Source organism: Suricata suricatta, chromosome 10 (genome assembly GCF_006229205.1).
Source record: "Suricata suricatta isolate VVHF042 chromosome 10, meerkat_22Aug2017_6uvM2_HiC, whole genome shotgun sequence".
Lineage (NCBI taxonomy): Eukaryota > Metazoa > Chordata > Mammalia > Carnivora > Herpestidae > Suricata > Suricata suricatta.
Genome location: NC_043709.1, coordinates 84,420,652 through 84,439,172, shown reverse-complemented (window position 1 = coordinate 84,439,172; position 18,521 = coordinate 84,420,652). Strand labels below are relative to the sequence as shown.

At 38.0% G+C, this 18,521-nt stretch overlaps 1 protein-coding gene across 2 annotated transcripts in view; it reads right to left on the bottom strand.

The window, feature by feature from the left end:
* Nucleotides 1-12,879, bottom strand: part of RECQL (RecQ like helicase) — a 41,576-nt gene extending 28,697 nt beyond the window's left edge. For both annotated transcript variants that reach the window (XM_029954386.1, XM_029954387.1), the window contains exons 1-2: nt 12,751-12,879; nt 11,878-11,925 (exon numbers count right to left, since the gene is read on the bottom strand). In XM_029954386.1, coding sequence (XP_029810246.1) covers nt 11,878-11,893 — 16 coding nt within the window. In that variant the 5' untranslated portion in view covers nt 11,894-11,925; nt 12,751-12,879. The remainder of the gene's footprint in view (nt 1-11,877; nt 11,926-12,750) is intronic.
* Nucleotides 12,880-18,521: the final 5,642 nt, after the last annotated feature.

The following is an 18,521-nucleotide window of genomic DNA, read 5'->3' as shown; positions in this document are numbered from 1 at the left end:
GAAGGAGCCTAAATGTCCATCACCTGACGAATGGATCAAGAAGATGTGGTATATATTCACGATGGAGTACTACATGGCAATGAGAGGGAATGACATATGGCCCTTCGTAGGAAAGTGGATGGACCTTGAGGGTGTCATGCTGAGTGAAGTAAGCCAGGCAGAGAAGGACAGAAACCATATGTTTACACTCATAGGTCTAACAGGAAAACAAGAGAGATCTAATGGAGAACCAGGGGGAACGAAGGAGGGAGAGAGAGTTGGGGAGAGAGAGGGATGCAGAACTTGAGAGACTATTGAAAGCTGAGAATGAACTGAGGGTTGGGGGGGAGGGGGGAGGGGGGAAGACAGGTGGTGGTGATGGAGGGCACTTGAGGGGAAGAGCACTGGGTGTTGTATGGAAAACAATTTGACAATAAAATATTATGGAAAAAAAATAAATAAAAAAAAATAAAATATGTAGATAACTTAAAAAAAAAGAAAAGAAAAGAAAAATCGAGTGTACCACTGGAATTGACATTATAATAATTCCATCATAACTAATTTATAAAGCAGACTTAATGTACAATTCTAATCAATATGAGTATTAAAGCCAAAGTGAGATTCCTTTTGCACCATACCAACAGAAACTAAAAATTTTTAAAGATGTCCTTGGTACCTTTTAAGACATCAGCCAGCTTTAATCAGTGTCCAGCTTTAATGCCTAAAATTTTCATAAGATGAAATCTCATGGTTATGATTTAAAATAGAATGTTATGGTGGTTTTGTATTATGCCAACTACCAGAATTGCCTTCCTTGCATGATTCTGGGTTAGGATTGGCCACAAGTGAACTCCGCTTCAGACCTGGAAGGTAAAGATGAAACAGCAGTCGGGGTTACATTCGGCTGGTTGGCATAATGTCAGGTGCTGCTGGGGCTCATTCACACTGTCATGGATCTGTTGCCTCACCTTCCTGACATAAAGCGGAACCCAGTTTCTCCAGCTCCTGCTGAACCACTTTGGGGCATCAGCTTGGCCCACAGCTTCTTCAGCTTCCCTGAATCCCTGGCCACTTTCTGGTGCAATTTTCTATGGCAGGTGTACTAGCTCTTCTCCAAGGCACCAGCATCCTGGAAGTCAGAGCCTCGGAGGCACTTACACAACAAACATGAGTCCAAGTGAGAGGCAGACAGGTTCCATTTTGTCCTTATGGGTTTGAGCTCATCTTTACCCTCCCACACTCCATCTCCATCTTCCTGTTCCTACTGCTGACACTGCCAACTTCAGGACTAGCAATGGACTGCATAACCAGGCCTCATGACCATACAGGAACTGATCCCAATAATAAATCCCTTAAATCACTCATGATTCAGCTTCTCTGTGTGAACCCTAACCAACACCAAATGCTGTTCCAGAGGAAAAGAAACTTAAAAGCAGGTTCTCTATGTCACCTAGAATAGTCTCTGATCCTAGATTTAAAGGCATTAATGACCCTTGTTTGCAGTGCAACTGGTATTCCATGGCATGCAGTAGACAAAGCTATTTAGATTACAATCTAGACACTAGTAATTAAGTATCTAGAGAGGCAAAGCTCCAGCTGACCAAGTGTTTGCAGTCACAGAATATTTCTGTTGAGAATAATGGGGTTGATTGGCTGCTCCTAAATATGCTGGGAAACCTGAGAGAAATGCAGGATCTGCATAAATAAACCTCAGAGTCTCTATGATTGTCCCAAAAGAACCCCTTATCTTCTACAGGTACTAGGCCAAGATTACTGAATACCAACATTCTGCTGGTGGCTGAATTACAGTGTATATTGAATTCCCAGCCTTGCACAGGCTCTTATTTTAAAGTAAGGCCATTGATTAGGGAGAAGTAAGACTCCACAATTGGAAAGGGAACATCTGGGCAGATGGGGAACTTACCCTACTAAATTCTGCCAAGTCTCTCTTGCTCTTCCTTCTCTTTCTCAAACAGCTTCCTCCTGTCCGAATGCCTGTAATGGTCCTTTCCTCAGGCAGTTGCCTTGTAAGGGATTCCTAATCCCCCTAAGAATCTTCCCTGCTACCTCTCAGTGCTACAAGACCTAGGAAGCCTAGAGAATGTGGTACTAAAGTGTGACACATGAAAAAACATGAAACATACCAGAAGAGTTGCACTTTCCAATAGATATAGGCATTCCTCATTTTACTGTGTTTTGCTTTACTGCATTTTGCAGATACTGAGCTTTTTAAGAAAATGAAAGTTTCTGGCAACCTATGCTGAGGTAGTCTGTTCTTCTAGCAGTCTCTGCTTACTTCATGTCTCTATGTAACATTTTCGTAATTCTTGTAATATTTGAAACTTTTTCATTATTATTACATGTGTTATGGTAATCTGTGACCAGTGATCTTTGATATTACTACTGTAATTGCTTTGGGGAACCACAAACTATACTCATATAGGACAGCAAACTTAATAAAAGGGGTATGTGTTCTGACTGCTCCATTCCCCAGTCACTGTCTCTTCCATAGGCTTCCCTATTCCCTGAGACACAACTATACTGAAATTAGGCCAGTTAGTTGCCCTAAAATGGCCTCTAATTATTCAAGTGAAGAGAAGAGTTGCCTGTCTCTAACTTAAAAAAAAAAAAGACATGATTAAGTGTAACGTCAAAGCCAAGACAAACTGAAAGTTAGACCTCTTGAGCCAGTTAGCGGAGTTGTGAATGGAAGAGAAAAGTTTTGGAAGGAAATTCAAAGTACTATTCCAGTAAACATATGAAAGGTAAGAAAGCAAAATAACCTTAATGCTGATGTGGAGAGGTTTAGTCATCTGAATAAAAGATCACACCAGCCAAAACATTCCCGTAAGCCAAAGCCTAATCCAAAGCAAGGCCCTAACTCTCTTTAATTCTACGAAGGCTGAGTGCTAACTTCGGCAGTATACTAAAATTCTAGGAAGGCTCAGAAAGGTGAGGAAGGTACAGAAAAGTCTGAAGCTAGTTGAAGTTGGTTCATTAGGTTTAATCTCCATAACACAAAACTGTAAGTTAAGCAGCAAGTGTTGATACTGTAGAAGCACCAAGTTATCCAGAAGATTTAGCTAAAATAATTAAGGTGAGCACAAGAAACAACATATTTTTATTGTAGCTTTCTACTGGAAGATGCCATGTAGGACTTTTATAGTTAGAGAGGAGAAGTCAATGACTGGCTACAAAGCTTCTAAGAACAGACTGACTCTCTTGGTAGGATCTAAAGCAGCTGTTGACTTTAAGTTGAAGCAATCAATGGGGCAAGAAGAATTATGCTAAATCTACTCTGCCCGATGATAGCACATCTGTTTATAACATGGTTACTGAGTACTATTGAGCCCTAGTGCTCAGAAAAAAAGATTTCTTTCATTGACAATACACTGGTCACCCAAGAGCTCTGATGTAGATGTTCAAAGAGATTCATCTTGTTTTCATGCCTGATAACACAACATCCATCTGTAACCCATGGTCATTTACATTTCATAAGGCTATAGCTGCCACAGATAGGGATTACTCTGATGGATTTGGGTAATATCAACTGAAAACCTCTGGAAAGGATTCATTCACAAAACTCATGATCCATGGGAAGATGTCAAAATGATCAACATTAATAGGAGTTTGGAAGCAGTTGATTCCAATCTTCATGGATGACTTAAGAGGGTTTAAGATTTCAGTGGAGTAAGTCACTGCAGATGAGGTGGGAATAGCAAGAGAACTAGAATTAGAAGTGGAGCCTGGGACACCTGAGCAGCTCAGTCAGTTAAGCATCCATCTCTTGGTTTCAAGCTCAGGTGATGATTTCATGGTTTATGAGTTCAATCCCTGCACTGGGCTCTGTGCTGACACTGTGGAGCCTGCCTGGGATTCTCTCTCCCGTCACTCTCTGCCCCTCCCTTGCTCATTCTTTCTCTATGTCAAAATAAATAAATAAACTTTAAAAAAGTAGAGCCTGAAGATGTGATTGAATTGCTGCCATCTCATGATAAAACTTTAACAGAAGTTAAATGAGCTAACAATGTAGTTTCTTGAGATGGAATCCACTCCCAGTGAAGATGCTGTGAAGATGGCTGAAAGGACAACAAAAGATTTAGAATATTACATAAACTTAGTTGATAGAGCAGTGGCAAGTTTTGAGAGGACTGACTCCCATTTTGAAAGATGTTCTACTGTGGGTAAAATGCTATCACACATACAGAGAAATCACCTGCAAAAGGAAGAATCTGTTAATGCAGCAAATCTCAGTGTTGTCATAGCCATCAACATCACAGCAAGACCCAACACCAGCAAAAACATTACAGTCACTGAAAGCTCAGATGATAGGTCGCATTTTTCAGCAATCAAGTATTTTTAATTAAGGAATGAACATTGTTGTTTGACATTCTATGGCATACTTAATAGAAAACAGTATACTGATTTATTTATGTATTATTGCAGTGGTTGGGAACAAATCCGTAAGATCTCTGAAGTATACCTATATCACCAGAAATATGGTGGGAATATGTTAGGGAACAGATCATAAGGGTACTAAATCAGAGTGAATAGAATAAAATATTAAATGAAGCTAAATTTACTGATAACGACTCAATATGAAATTCTGGTTTAGTGCAGCAAGTTCAGTGGCCAGGAGTGGTTCTAGTAATTTACTTAGTTGGTTGCCAGAAACCTGGCCCCAAAAATGAATTATCAGAAAGTTGAGATAGAATGACACAGGTGTAGGTCCCAATGATACTGAAGGGCTACAACTTTCTGGGTATACATACACTAAAGGAGGGGATCCAGAGACTTCAGGAAATGAGACTTCTACCCACCATCCCTGAAGAGCTCATAGTGACTGTTCTCTGGAAGCTAGGAATGACAGTGAGGGAAGTACTGCCTTTAAACCAGATCAACAGAATCAATGAGAATAATGGATTCCAAGGTATGAGGGCTAAATGGTAGCAATTCAGTTCATGACCAAAGAAAAGATATACATGGTTGCTATAATAATCAACAGAGCAGAAGTAGTAATCAGAATAGTCTGATCCACAGGTAACTCTGGCATTGGCTAGTTGATCATGATGTCCTTGAAACAGATTACTTTATTTGAATATGCAGAATGCAAAGCCCTGATTCTGGTAAACTAAATTTGACTTCAATCACTATAAAGTCAGAGTCCTTCAACCAGTTTCCAGAAATGAACCAATTTATAGATTCAGAGTCCCCTGAATAAAGTAGAGGTGGGGCCCTTTGGGAAAGACACAACTAAAAATGTATATAATAAATCTTTTCATTAGTATTCTCCAGAGAAACTTATCAGAGTAATTATGCACTGGGGAAAGGAAAATAACTCCTCAGAAATTACTGGACATTAACTCTGAACTGACAGTTTCTGGAAGACTAAAATGCCTTGGTGATCCACCAATCAAAACAGGGCCTGGACTTATGCAAGTCATGTGATCAATGAAGTTTTTTCAGTTCCATCATACAATGGGCTCAGGAAATCCTCTAACCCATTCTATGGTTATTTCCCCAGTTCCAGATCATATTATCAGAATAGATATATTCAGCAACAAGCCAAATACATATATTGGTCCCCTCTTTGGAAAGACCAAGTTGAAGCCAGCATAACTGCCCTTACCTACCAAAACAGTGAATAATGCTGTTTGTCTCATAGATAGGATTCTTGGGCCTAGGGATCAGGGTGGAAATGGGAGTGGCTCCTCTTACAATTACCTGTAGTGATCCACTAGTGAAATGTCTGCTTCCTATCCCTGAAACTTTGAACTTTGCTTGTGTAGAGGTTTTATCAAGGAAGGAATGCTTCTACCAGGGGAAAATGCAATGGTTCCATTTAAATGGAAGTGGATTTTGTTGGTGGGACTGCAAACATACAAGACAAGGATTTGTGACCAGGTGAGGTGTTGTTGAGAGCAAAGAAATAAGGAATAGTAAAATGAAGAACATAGTTATAAAATAACATCTAGTGATGACACGACGAGGTGAGAAACAGGACTATAATAACTATAATCATCTCTTCCTTTTTGTTATTGGTTGTAGGTATGTATGTATGTATGTATATAGGTCCCTTTTCCTATTTTCCTAACATCTAAATAAAATGTGTTAATAGTAGCTAACTTCATATCTCAGGAATTAAGTTAGAGGATTACCAAGAAGGATGTGATACAGCAAGAAGAGGAATGATCAACATCCAAAGATAAATAACAAGAACCTGTGCCCTTTTCTGGGGAGAGGAAGAGTTTATCTTTGGTTGTATACAAGAGACAGTTGTGTTTCCTTGGGTAGCCAGAGATATGAATGGCAAAAGTGAAACAGTACCCTTGTTTTCCATATGTAAAAAGGTTAAGGCCAGGATTGATGACCTCACTGACATAGGGCAGCACCAGGCCCACAAGTCTGGCTGCTGTTAGACATCCTTGGGGAAAGAGGAGAGTCTGCAGCTCCCCCAGATGCTGTTGGTTCTCCTTCAGCTTCTCTGACAAGCAGTATGCAAGTGCATGTGCAAGTTCACCTGCTCCTGCATCATCGAAGTTGGAAACTGAGGCACTGAGAGTAACACAGGTTCTGCTAAGAAACACGATTCACCATCACAGGTTGCAGTTTGCTTCTGCACCCCCTCCCTACATCCACCTTCTCTTCCTGACGGCTGGCGCTGACTTCAGGCCCAGTGCCAGACACACAGGTGACAAACACAGGGAGGAGTTTGACGACTTCACATAATCACAAAAGGTCAAATCCCTCCAGTAAATCCCCGGTATCATTCATCATGCCCCTGCTTTTCTGATCACACCCTACCTGACAGACAGCTTCCGATCCAAGATGACAACAGAGGAAGACCTTGAACTCATCTCCTCCACAGACACAATGAATCTAAACCTATTCACAGAGCAATTTTCTAAAGAACTGAGCAGATGGAATAGCTTCTGCACAACAAAAGAGGGAGCACATGAAAACCAGCAAGAGAGAGGCACATACTATAAACAAAGAAAACTACCAGTCCCTATGCTGCAAACTGCAGTGGAAAGGAATACTACTGAAGGGTGGCAAGCAGATTCACCTGCCCTGGGACATAGGAAAAAAGCCAGTTTGAAAGGGAAATTAGAATATAAAGGAACCAGGCTTAGGGCAGCTCCTAGAACTCTCTCCAGATCTGAGGCACTGGCAAGGACCATGGTTAACGTTCCCAGTCCACCTTGACAGCACAGATGGGTGCAGGTTCCAGATATAGACAGCTGACCAGCCGCCTCAGTGAGCCTGGACCATACTAGCTCTGGACACCCTGGGACACAGACACAAAAAGAGCCACTGTTTAACAGAACTACTGGACTATAAAGGATCCAGCACAAGAATTCCACCAAATGGCAGGGAAGCTGCTGGAAATCTCTCTGGATTGAGAGGGGCTAGTTGAGTGGAGAGTTTACATTACTTTCCACCTTGATTAAGTGGATGGGATCCTAACTGGCCTACTGCCTCAGTGAGACCTGTAGCCCACACCATCTCAAGCCGACCTACCAGGACAGCCATGGTACAATGCATGCTAGGATACCCTTGGTCAGCGCTCACCACAGCTACAGCCAACTTGCTAAAGTGACACAGGCCCAAAGCACCCTGGAACAGTCCAAACCTGTACCACATTGGCTCCAGATGACATGCTAGGACACCATAGTGCACAGCACTCCAGGACTTCCTGGCTCGTGTTCTCTTCCGCTCCAGCCACCCTGCAAGAGTGCCACATGCACACTGTGCCACAGGAACTAATGGCTTGCACACACCCTGGCTACAGACACCCTGCAAAGACACCCCTTACATGGAGTGCCCTGGGGCCCCCCACTTCCCACACTCTGCCTGTTTCAGCAGCCCCGCCAGGATGTCACCATGCACAGGTGCCCCAACACAACCAACTCATGTCCACCTCAGCTCCAGCCACACCATCCATATACCCCTTATGCTAAACACACTGGGACACCCTGGCTTGCACCCACTTCGGCTTCAGCTCTCCTGCCAAGGCACGATCTATACAGAGAGGCCTGGGACGCCCCAGCCAATGTGGCCCTCCTACCAAATCAGCATCAGCACAGAGTGCCCCAGAACCCCTGGCCCATGCCAGTCAAAGCCCCAGCCAGCCAACAAGTCACTAGGCACACAGAGTCTGCACAGGGGACAACTATACATACACAAAACCATTCCTTCACGTGTAGAAGTAGCTGTCTTGTCTAATTCATAGAAACAAACAGAGAAGGTAAAAAAACATGAGAAAGAGGCATGTGTTCCCAAAAGAAGATGACAAAATCTCAGTGATCAAAGAACTACCAACAAAGGTAAGTCCAAAACCAGATAGATTCAGAAGTAAATTCTACTAAGCATGTAAAGAAGAGTAATACCTGTTCTCCTCAAACTATTCCAAAAAATAAATGAGGAAGTAAACTTCCAAATACATTCTATAAGACTAACATTATCTTCATACCAAAGCCACATAAAAACACTACAAAAAAAGAAAACTACAAAAAAAGAAAACAATATCCCTGATAAACATAGACGCAAAAGTCCTGAATAAAATATTAGCAAAACACATTCAACAATACTTTAAAAGGATCATTCAAGCAAGACTTATTCGGGGGATGAAAGAATGATTCAATATTCACAAATCAATCAACATGATATACCAAAATGAAAGATACAAATCATATTATCATCTCAATAAAGGCAGAAAAAGCATTTGATGAAATTCAACATCATTCACGACAAAAACTCGCAAAAAGGTGAGTTTAGAGGGAATATACATCAACATAATAAAGGCCATATAATATAAACCCACAGCTAACACACTCAAATGGTGAAAAACTGAGAGCTCTTCCTCTAATATCAGAAAAGGCAAGATGTCCACTCTCACCACTTTCATTCAACATAGTACTCAAAGTCCCAGAAACAGCAATCAGACAATTTAAAAAATTAGATAAAAGGCATTCGGATTAGTAAAGAATAAGTAAAACTGTTACTATTTGCTGGTGACATGACACTATTAGAAAACCCTAAAGACTCCACCAAAACACTACTAGAACGGACAAATAAACTCAGTAAAGTTGCAAGATACAAAATTAATATGTGGAAATCTGTTAAATTCTATAGAAGTAGCAAAAAGAGAAATTTACAACTGTACCAAAAAAAAAAAAATGCTTAGGAATAAACTTAACCATAAAGGTGAAAGACTTATACACTGAAAACTAGAGGACACCACTAAAAGAGATTGAAGAAAACACAAATAAATAGAAAGATATTCTCTGGTCACGGACTGGAAGAATTAACAAAGTTAAAATTTGTATAATACCTGAAGCAACCAACAGATGTAATGCAATTTCTACCAAAATTCCAATTTTTTTTTCACAGAACTAGAACAAATATTTCTAAAATTATGGGACCAGAAAAGATCCCAAATAGCCAAAGCAATCTTCAGAAATAAGAACAAACTTGGACAATCCCATATTTCAAGATATACTACACAGCTGTGGTAATCAAAACAGTATGCTACTGTCACAAAAACAGACACAAAGATTAACAGAACAGACAAGAGAGCCCAGAAATAAACCTACACTTACATGGTCAATTAATCTATGGCAATGGAGGCAAGAATATACAATGGCGAGAGATAGTCTTTTCAATAAATTGTGTTGAGAAAACTGGGTGGCTACATGTAAAAGAATGAAACCATCATTTTCTGACACAATACACAAAAACTCAAAATGGATTAAAGACCTAAATGTGAGATCTGATACCATAAAATTCCCAAAAGAAAACACAGGCAGTAATTTCTTAGACACTGCCCTTAGCAACATAATCTAAGGAGAGGTCTTCTCAAGCAAAGAAAACAAATGCAAATATAAACTATTGGGACTACATCAAAATAAAATGCTTTTACACAGCAAAGGAAACCATCAACAAAACAAAATGGCAACTTAGCAAATGATAAAAGATATGTGCAAATGATATATCTAATAAGGGATTAACATCCAAAATACATTAAGAACTTACACAACTCCACACCAAAAAAGCCCAAGCAATCCAATTAAAAATTAGGCAGAATACCTGAACAGACATTTTTCCAAAGAAGGCAGATGGCAAACAGACACATGAAAAGATGTTCCGCATCATTAATCATTAGGGAAATGCAAATCAAAACCACAATGGGGTATCACCTCACACCAGTCCAAATGGCTACTATCAAAAACACAAGAAAAAGCAAATATTGATAAGGATGTGGTGAAAAAAGATCTTTCATACATATGTAAAGAAACAGTACGGAGAGGTTCCTCAAAAGATTAACAGTAGAAATATCATATAATCTAGCAATTCTCCTTCTGTGTATTTACCCAAAGAAAAGGAATATACTAATTCAAAAAGATATATGCATCCCTATGTTCATTGCAGCATTATTCACAATAGCCAAGATATGGAAGCAACCCAAGTGTCCACTGATAGACAAATGGATAAAGAGGATGTGGTATATATTTGCAATGGAATATTACTCAGCCATAGAAATGAATGAGAGCTTGCTATTTGAAACAAGATGGATGGCCCTAAAAAAGATTAGGCTAAATAAGTCAGAGAAAGATGAAAACCATATGATTTCACCTACATGTGGAATATTTTTAAAAAAACTCTTAAATACAGAAAACAAACTGGTATTTGGAAGAGGGAAGGTAGGTAGAGAAAATAATGAAATAGGTGGAAGGGATTAAGAGGTACCAACTTCCAATTATAAAATAAGCCACAGAACTGAAAAGTACAGCCTAGGTAGTATAATCAATAATATTACAACAATTTTATGGTGACAAATAGTGACTACACATATCACGGTAAGCACTGATTAATGGACAGAATCGGCGAATATGTTGTACTTCTGAAACTGCCATAACATTATATGTAAATTATACTTCATTAAAAAAATAATAAAAACTTTGAAACTAAAAACTTGTTGAAAAATAACACTTCCATATATTACAGTATTAATTTGAGTAGTGGGATTGGAGTGATTGATTATTTTTCCACTTTGTGATTTCTTAGGTTCCTATAATTAATCCTATCAAAAACATATTCCTTGAAAACCTTACACACTGCTGGTGGAAATGTAAAATGGAACATTGAAGTGAGTATGGAGAAAAATACAGCAGTTCCTGAAAAACTAAATGTAAGAAATAGCACGTGATTCAGCAGCTCTACCGCTAAGTATAAATACCCAAAAGAACTGAAAACAGAGACAAACACATTTGTACTTAAATGTTCATGGTGTCAACTGACAAACTGATAAACAAAAGGTGGTATATACATACAATGCAGTATTATTCAACCGTAAAAAGATACATGTTACAAAATAGATGAAGCTCAAAGACAATATGCTAAGGGAAACAAGCCAGAAACAAAAGGACAAATGTTGCATGAGTCCACTTTTACGAGGTACCAAGAGTAGTCAAATTCATAAAGACAGAGTACAAGTAGTGTTACCAACAATCGGGGGAAAGAGGGTAAAAGGGCATTATTGTATAATGGGTACAGAACTTCAGTTTAGAAAAATGAAAAAGTTCTGGAGATGGATATTGGTGATGGTTACACAATAATGTGAACTGCTGCCACTGAACTGTATACTTAAAGTTAGTTAAAAACATACCAAATGTATGTTTTACCACAGTTTAAAAAGAAAACACAAAACAACATAAAAATCAGAATTTTTAAAACAAATATTTTTATAATTTATTATTTATTTTTATTAAGACTTTCCTCTTAGAGCAGTTCAAGGTTCACATCAAAATTGAAAGTACAAAGAAAAACAATTTTTTTCAAAGAACACACAGTTAGAAACAAAACAATATACTATAAAATGTAATAATGTCCACTAACCTGAAATGGCTGCCATTCTAAAATTGAATTGGAGATCCAAACTTCTTTCTAAAAATGAAAGAAAAATCACAGCAATATTTTTTAAACCATAGTATTGATAATGTCTATTCAATAATTTATCACTACTAAGCATGAAAAATGTCGGAAAGTATATTATACATTCTAGTGACTTTTAGAATAAGGACTATATGGTTATTCCCACACTAATTCTTACATGAATTCTCTAGATTTCAGAGAAGTGTCCAAAATCACATAAACAAGTATAATATCAATGACACTTAAACACCACATACAAAGTGATTAGCAAAAAAGAACAAAGTTTTGGGACTAAACAGTCTTAGCAATACATTACTGTATGATCTTAGCAAGTAACAACCTGATCCTCTTTACCTCTCATCTATAAAACTGGGATGGTAAAACCTATCTTATAAATAACAGATTCAAACATCCCAGATTGGGTAAAATCCACCCACATAAATACTCAAATTAGTCATTCAACATTTTATTGAATATTTGCCTTAAAGAGTTACAGTTTAAATTCAATCTTAAAAGAGGAACTGGTATTCAAGGGAGGGATTAGATTTCTTTCGAGAGAAAACATGACAAGATCAGAAGTGGGGGAAACACAGGGTACGTACTTAAGAAACTCTAAATACCTATGAATGACTAAAATTTAGGAGTACATACATACGAACAAGTAGGAGAGGGGGCTTGAGGACAGGAATTCCTCACTACATAAACCACTTTCTAACAATATACCTCTGAGCTTCCTTCCATGTTTTGGGTGAATGCTCCTGGTTTGCAGTCTGTCTTTTCGGTGTGTGCACAATAAACTCTTACTAATTACCACTTTAATGACTCACTGGTTTTTACCTCTGGTATTTCTAAACTTTTGACAGTCTGTGGTGTAAAAATGGGATCCAAAAGGGGCACGTGGGTGGTTCAGTCAGGTGAGGGTCCAACTTCGGCTCAGGTCATGATCTTGCTTTTCCCGAATTTGAGCCCGACATCGGCTCTGTGCTGACAACTCAGAGTCTGGAGACTGTTTCAGATTCTGTGTCTTCCTCTCTTTCTCTGCCTCTCCCCAATTTGCCCTCTGTCTCTGTCTCTCGCTCTAAAATAAACATTAAAAAAAATATTTTTAATGGGATCCAAAGAAGACACCCCCCCCCAAACCCCTTCCTACTTACACTGAGGCCCCTATGGTGATGGAACCCATAGAGTCCAAGGAGTTCACTGCTTTCTGACTGACCCCAGAGTTTGAAGTTAAGTCTCTCTTATGTCTGAGCTCTGCTCTCTCCATTTTGAGCTGACTTTAATTTGCATACCTGTATTTTATTTGTTGAAGCTTCTAGGTAAATCATCCTATTCTATTGCAAAGGGAGGAGGGCAGGGAAACACAAAGTTCCCCATGTTTTAGAACAGCTTTCAGAAAACAGGGCTCCTCATAGCAAAGAACTCTTAGGAAATCTAAAGGTAAAGATGTGTTTCACATGGTCTATGGACCAGATTTTGTGCCTTTTGGAAAAATGGGTGAACTTATAGAATGGGCCACTTAAAGTGGCCACTGGAGGGCAACTTTAACTTAGAGAAGTGGATCTTAAGCTGTGCCTTTGACAAGAGAGGATTTCAAACCTCTCAGAGACAATGGAATGCATTCTTTGATAAGCAGAAACTTTTTCTAAAAGACAAAATGACTGCAGAAATAGCTCTAAAAGATCTTTACACCATGCAAACAAAAAAAAAAGTTATTGAGGGGAAAAAAACAATTTGCCATTTGAGCAAGTAACCTCAGCTTAGTCCATCTGCCAGAAACACAATTTGGATCCAACTGTTCATTTATAGATTAGTGAATTTTACGTTATTATGGCTATCAGCTCATGGCTAAACTTTATTAAACAAAAGCTTACAAGATCTGTTTGCTTCTGTATGTTTATGTACGTCTATGTATGCATGTGACAGATGTGTAGTATTTTTCTAATTCCAGATGGTATTGTCAGAACTAATATGTAAGGAGCTCTATTTAATTGGCTTAAAGAAAAATAAGCACTTATAAATTAAATACTCTTGAAACTGTCAGAAATATAAAGACAAGCCCAAATGTTTTTCAAGTTCACATGATCTGATACAACTTTTGATATGTAAAACCTAGTTTAAGTTTGTTGACTTAATAAAAGCAAGCATGTTAGGGTGACTGCGGAGCTCATTTGATTGAGCATCCGACTTCAACTTGTGTCATAATCTTGTGTTTCATGAGTTTGAGCCCCGTATCAGGCTCGCTGCTATCAGCACAGAGCCTGCTTTAGATCCTCTGTTCCCCTCTGCTTGCCCCTCCCCCATTTGAGCTCTCTTAAAAATAAAACATTAAAAAAAAAAATAAAAGCAAGCATGTCTTCAAAATTTGTTGATAAGAAAAATAACTTAGTATGATGGTTAGCTGTTTAATGTCTAATCCAAGAATAACTGTTACAAGTAATTTAAATAGATGTGCCTGAGTGGCTCAGTCAGTTGAGCATCAGTCTTCAACTCAAGTCATGATCTTGGCAGCTGGTGAGTTTGACCCCACGTCAGGCTCTGTGCTGACTGCTCAGAGCCTGGAGCCTGTTTCAGATTCTGTGCCTCCCCCTCTCTCTGCCCTTCCCCCACTCACACTCGGTCTGTCTCTCAAAGGAATAAACCTTAAAAAATTTAAAAAAAAAAGAATAATTTAAATAAATGTAAATAACAGAAATGTTTATACCAAGTTAAACTAAATATTGAATATTTGTTGAGGATCTAAATCATTTCCAAATGCAATAATATACTAAATAATTAAATGCTAAACATAAGTTTATCTACTTTAGGCTATTCTTTATTTTCTGAACAGTATTGTAATATTACTAATACTTTATTTAAGGAAACTAACTTTATTTAAACTTTTACTGAAATAAAACTATACATCACTACCAGAAATGAAAAACAAACACAAAACAGTCACTTTCTAGAAATAGAGAGTGACCACACCTATATCTGCAATAAACATAAACCAATGATATTTCTGCCTGTTTGAAGCAGTTTGAAGCTTAGAAACTGCTCTTTTTGTTAAAATAATTAGCAGACACAGAGAATCACTAAGGACATACAACCTCAACTAATAATTTTTCCCTGAAGCTAATAAGAACTAAAGAAAGTTAAAAAGGAAGTATTTGTAATTATGCCATTTAACATACTTTTTATCACATCTGGGTGCCAACTAAAACCTCAGCAAATCCGTGTTTTGGAAATGCCATTTAAACCCATTTCAGTTCACTCTCTGAACGGGGTCCTGTCATGGCAGTCCCTCAGTACTACCACACGGCCACAAATCGACCTCAGAGTGAATGGTTTTTATTAAGAACTCCCTTGCACTACTATGCAAGGCTCTTATTTATGTTTAATTTCTAGTTCCATTTGTACCCTCTGCTACAAGGTAATCAAATACAGTTCTTTATCTTTCAGGAAAACTCTTCCAATAAATTCAAGCTATGGCAACCATCCTTTTATTTATGAGAAATCACTATATTCTTTCCATTGGCACCTGCCAACATTGCTTTTACCCTTACTTGCTCAAACAGTCTCAAAAAACTCATTTAGGCTTTAGTAGCCTAAGATTCATTAGAACAACTCCAACTTCTGGCTTTTTAATTTTTACAGATAGACAATAGATATGTGGGTCTATTAATAATTATGTCCTTTGCCGCATTAAGAACTACACTATAAAAAATGTATGTCTCTAAAAGTTTTCATAACTGTCCATGTATAAATTTGACAGTCCACAATTGCTTACTTCTTGGTTTTTACTAGAAACTAAAGATTTTAAGAATTAAGAATTCTAATTAGCATATGTAATTAAACCTACTAGAAAGATTGAAATAAAACAACAGTATATGAAAAGTTGTTAAAGAAAACAGAACATGTTTTTTGGACAAGGAAAGATATGAAGAACATGGCTGTGTTGTTTTGGTAAGGGAAAAAAGGAAGTAATTTTGTCCGAAGGTAAAATGATTATTCCAGAATGAGAAAGGAAAAAGATGTGACAAAAACTGGATGGATATAAAAACTGTAGATGGTTTATGGAAAAGGGATCTTGAGAAAGGAATTTTATGAGTGATCTATCTAAGACTGAAATGGATTTAAGTTAAGTTTGTTTTTGCAACACTGTTTCTACAAAAGTGCTTCATCTGCAAAGAGAAGACTTGCAAGTATAGGTTTCTGTTTAAGATCATAACACTGAGTAAAAATTTCTAAAAATCTAACAGAAAACGGATTCATAAGTTATTAACCCTAAGATGAAGCAAAAAAAAAAAAAAAGGATTACAGGAGACTGAATGAATTAATGGAGATGACTATAATTTTTTACGACTTCATTTAAAACACTACTGGTTCTTCAATGATCTGTTTTCCCGATTTAAAAGGCTCCATTTTCTCCTCTGTTAAGCTATCTATAGCTTACAATGATTCAGTAAAACCTACTTCTTTAACAAAGGTAGAAATACTTATCTTTTTCTCTCTACCTGATCCCACCAGCATTTAAAAACTCTTATTAAATATTCCTATTTTTCATGACAATATATGTATTCACATAAGGTCAATCTGATCTCCCTGTAATAGGACACAATTAATAGACAAGTCCTTAGCTTGGCTGCTTAGCCCGAAGAGCCTTGAAAAATTCAATCTAAGATTCTTTATGAAAAAGTTCCAGCAAAGCAGATTTAAAAGAGCCTATATGGTCAATCACTATTTTTGCTGCACTTATGTACATAATCAGGCCAAATTTATCGAAACTAGACTCAATTTGCAAACAAATTAGTCTAACGGTAATTACCCTAATAGAAATGGGAGGACTACAGAAAAATTATGATTATGTTTCGGTAACACATCTTTGTGGATATCAGGTTCTACTGCTATTAATTGTCCTTAAGGTTTTATTTTCCTCTTATAAACTGAACTGGATCTTGAATTCTTCTAGTTTCCTCCAATATCTGGCTAGAACTCTCCAAACTAACATTTCCAATTTCCTCCCACTCTTCTGACTTGCAATCACTATGAAAATAAAACTGCCCTTTTCTCAAAGCCAGGCAAGCTAAAGCTGGAACAACTTGATATAAAATAAACTTCAGGGAAACCATCAAAAGAGCTCATGTGAGGAAGACAACGTGCCTGTTACTATGTGGTCACTCAGCAAGATCACCAGAGACATTTAAACTGCAACCCAGGAAAACCTGTCAGATTGTCACTCTTGCCTTCATCCACCTAAAGATAATTCGAACCCAACACCTAGAAATGTTCTCAACTGGTTCCTCTCCAAACTCAGACACTAAATTCATAATATTCTTGGGGCACCGGGGGGGCTCAGTGCTGACAGCTAGCTCAGAGTCCGGAGCCTGTTTCGGATTCTGTGTCTCCCTCTCTCTCTGACCCTCCCCTGCTCACACTGTCTCTCTCTATCTCTCAAAAATAAATAAAAAACAGGAAAAAAATTTTTTTAAATAAATTCATAATCTTTTTAGAATATTAGCTTTTATTTTTCTTTTGCTTCCACAGAAATGCCTCCCTTTATATTACTTGATTGCTCACACCATAGAGGCCTAATTTAGGTGGAAATTCACCTGCAACACTGCCACCTAAAATAAAACATCCTCACCTTCATCCAGTCCTGAGTCATCACAACGATATGAATCTTAATACATCATATTATGCCTGTGTAAATACCTTTTAAAAACTGAAACCATTTGATTTATTTACTTGGTTAAATCTTGGCACCTGGGAATCTGCTCTGGGGAATTTTTCAATCCTTGGCTATTGTCAGCCTTAAATCACATTTACTTCTAATGTGCTGCATGCTCTCAAGGATTTTAAATGCCTGCCTGCAGCCACTCACAGACCAAAAGGTATCCAACAGGATCAGACAACTGGATGAAATTAATGATAACATAAATGATGAAGATGACCACGTGGCCCTTAGCCTAATGACTCAACTAATGACAACAGCAAAAATGTGATTCTTCAGCCTGAGTACATCAATGGTGGAAACTCAAAATAACACTATTATTGGTTGATCACACTCTCATCCTGCTGAGAGTACAACCAAAAGGGAGAAATGTTAAAATCAAAAACAAACGGAGACGAGCCTTGAAAATTCCCGGAGCAGACAAAATCAAGTTTAGTCAAACACAGCTCAACTGACCTTATTTTGTAAGACTAACTTGACCTAGGTAATTTCTTTTTTATGCCTCCAGAAATCATAAACAAAACTTGGAACTATTTCTCAAGGTTGATACGAGGTAACCACTACTCAATTTTCTAGCACTTAAAAAAATGTTAATTCTCGAATCACGGTGAAGAATAAAGTCACTGACTTCTTACTACATAAGCCGCTTTATACCCAAGAGCTTTCTAGCTTGAGTGCTCTTGGTTCCCTAGCTGTCTCTTTGGTGGGTGCACAATAAACTTTAATTACTTCAGTGATTCATTAATTTTACTTCTATTACTTAACTTTTAACAGCACCCACAGCAAATATTTCACGGGGTCGCAGCCAGTCATTGGTACTGGAGTAAATACCACTGCGGTACCACGGGCGAATTCAGACACACTTCCGCCCGCTCCCCACCACCTGCTTTTTAAA